Source organism: Strongyloides ratti, scaffold srae_chrx_scaffold0000002, assembly GCF_001040885.1.
Source record: "Strongyloides ratti genome assembly S_ratti_ED321, scaffold srae_chrx_scaffold0000002".
Taxonomy (NCBI): domain Eukaryota; kingdom Metazoa; phylum Nematoda; class Chromadorea; order Rhabditida; family Strongyloididae; genus Strongyloides; species Strongyloides ratti.
In genome coordinates this window covers 3,325,720-3,328,350 of record NW_020171510.1, presented here as the reverse complement: position 1 = coordinate 3,328,350, position 2,631 = coordinate 3,325,720, and the positions used below count along the sequence as shown (strand labels likewise).

At 20.9% G+C, this 2,631-nt stretch overlaps 1 protein-coding gene across 1 annotated transcript; it reads right to left on the bottom strand.

Annotated features, from left to right (window-relative positions):
- Window positions 1-230: 230 nt before the first annotated feature.
- On the bottom strand, window positions 231-1,960 carry SRAE_X000170500 (UDP-glucuronosyl/UDP-glucosyltransferase family-containing protein; the record flags this gene model as incomplete). The annotated part of the gene is made up of 2 exons (XM_024651985.1): window positions 231-754; window positions 814-1,960. The coding sequence occupies 2 exons, from the start codon at window positions 1,958-1,960 to the stop codon at window positions 231-233; spliced, it is 1,671 nt and encodes a 556-aa protein (XP_024499173.1).
- Window positions 1,961-2,631: the final 671 nt, after the last annotated feature.

The following is a 2,631-nucleotide window of genomic DNA, read 5'->3' as shown; positions in this document are numbered from 1 at the left end:
TAAAGTTTGATATAGAATAAATACGGTTGAAAGAATAAGATAATCCTAATACATTATATAAATTATAACAAGACATCTGTTATATTTTCCACAATTATATATACTTCTAGGTAATAAAAATAGTAAATAATTATAAATTATTTATTATTAAAATTAAAAATTATTTTAAGTTAAAATAATAAGAAAAAAAAAATAATAATACAACTTAGTAAATAAAATAATTATAAATATTATTCTTTCTTTTTTTTGTCAAATATTTTTGTGATCATTCCTGTCTCTTGTTTTTTAAGTTTAATTTTAATATACCACATAAAAGCTAGTGTTAATTTAATAAATATAATTATTATAAAAATAATAACTACAAAAACAAATGGATGTATTTGTGAAATAAAATTTTCTAATTTATTTTTATTTTTTAAAAATTTTCCACCATTATATTTTCCAACATATTCAATATAGTAAAGTGCCCTTTGAAATGAACTTTCTGAACGTGATTTTATAGCTTTTGACATATCTTTTACTGTTAATGAATATTTATTATTTTCCAAAACATTTTTAATACATTTCATCAAATATTTTTCTGTTACATCTGCTTTCTCAATTACTAAACCTAATCCTTTATTTTTCATTTTGTATAAATTTTGCCTATTTACTCCATATAATGGAATACCAATCATTGGAACACCATGAAATATACTTTCCATTATACTTGAAATACCACCATTAGTTATAAAAAGTTTTGTTTTCTTTTGGGCTAAAAATATTATTAAATATGTATATATATTATTATAAAAGAAAATAAAATATACTAACCTAATAAATCATTTTGTGGAATAAATGTTGTTATATTTATATGACTTGGCACTTTATCCATTTCAATACCTAATTCTTCATACTCTGGTCCTAATCTCCAATAAATTCGATAAGTAGTCAATTTTGATAATACATTATATAATGGTTTAAATAATTCACTCTTTATCCCTTTTATAATTGCTTGACTTCCAAATGAAACAACAATTACTCCATCTTTGGCAGATGAAATAGTTGTATTCCATGGATAAAAAAGAGGCTTAACATGATCTATATGTAGACCACCTACTGGAATAACATTTAATGGTAATGCAAGATTATTTTCAAGTAATATATCAGTATTAATAAAGTATAATTCAGCATTTCTTTTTAAAATATTAACATCTGGAAATGTTGAAAATCTTTTTTTAATTTCATAATCAGATGCAAATAGTCTACTAATTTCTCCATCTAATTTATCATATTGTTTTGACAAAAATCTTGATAATCTTTCTATTCCACTTTGAATAAGAAATTGTCTAGTTAAACATAATCCATTTGTAAATTTTCGTAATAATGGACTCTTAATGATATGTGAAATAGGGCAATGAGATAGTTCAATATTTAAGTTCCATGGAATAGATGATGCAATTATTGTCTCATCAGTCAATCCATCTAAATCAAAATAAATATAAGGAAGTCCCAAAACATGAAGTAATCCTAATTGACAAGGATTTTTAGAATAAACAATAGCAACATCAATTTCTTCTTTTTTAATAACATCCATCAAATTAGAATTTAACATTTTATCACATGAAGCATTATGTGCTATCCAATATGGTTCATCCATCTCTTCATATTCATATACTTTTTTCCAAGGAACAATTGAACCAACTTTTATTAATGGTTCATATTTCTCTTTTGATAACATATTTTTTAATAATTTTTCTTTTACCATATGAAGTTTAGGTTTTACAAGACGTGGTTCTTCAGGTATTAAAATTGGTTTAATTGTTACAACAGAATGATGTCTTAATGCTAATTGTTGTGCAAGATATTCAAAAATATGTCTTTCAAATTGATTTGTACCAATAAGAAAAAATAAAACATTAATGGAAGATATTTTATAAATACATATTAATAAAATAAAAAAAATTATTTTTAGTTTCATTATTAATTAATAAAAAATTTAATAGTAATTAATAGATAAGTGATATATTTCAATATGAATAACCAAAATATCTAAGTTAATACTTTTAAATTAAAATTAGGGTAAGTAAATAAAATAAACATTAACAAGTCTTTGGATATTTGGCCATTATTTTGTCAATCGAGGAATCTTTTTACTAATCTTAAAAGTAACTTTTATTTGAGGTTAATGCAAATATAGACAAACAAAAATGTTTCCATACCTATTTAACTAGATAAACTTTTTTTTTTTATTGAGAGCTTTATATTTGTTTAATTGACTTAATTTATCAAATAAAATCTTCTATTTATAAAATTTTATAAAGTAAGAAATCTTGTAAAGTGTAAAAGTTTGTGAAAGTGTTGGCTTAATGAATATTAATAGATAAAAAAAAAGATAATATATATATTTATAAATAATTGTTTGGTATTATATTATATTATATTAAAACAAAATAAATTTTTAAAAAGTGGTACTTAATGATACCCTATAAAAATATTAAAAGTTTTTAAGATACCATAGATAAATATTATTTTTAAATATTTTTATTAGATTCAATTATATAATTGATGTTATCAAATTATAAAAGATTTTCTTTGAAATGAATTTATTTTACTTCCTGATTGATGATAAAAATTATATAAAATGTTTCA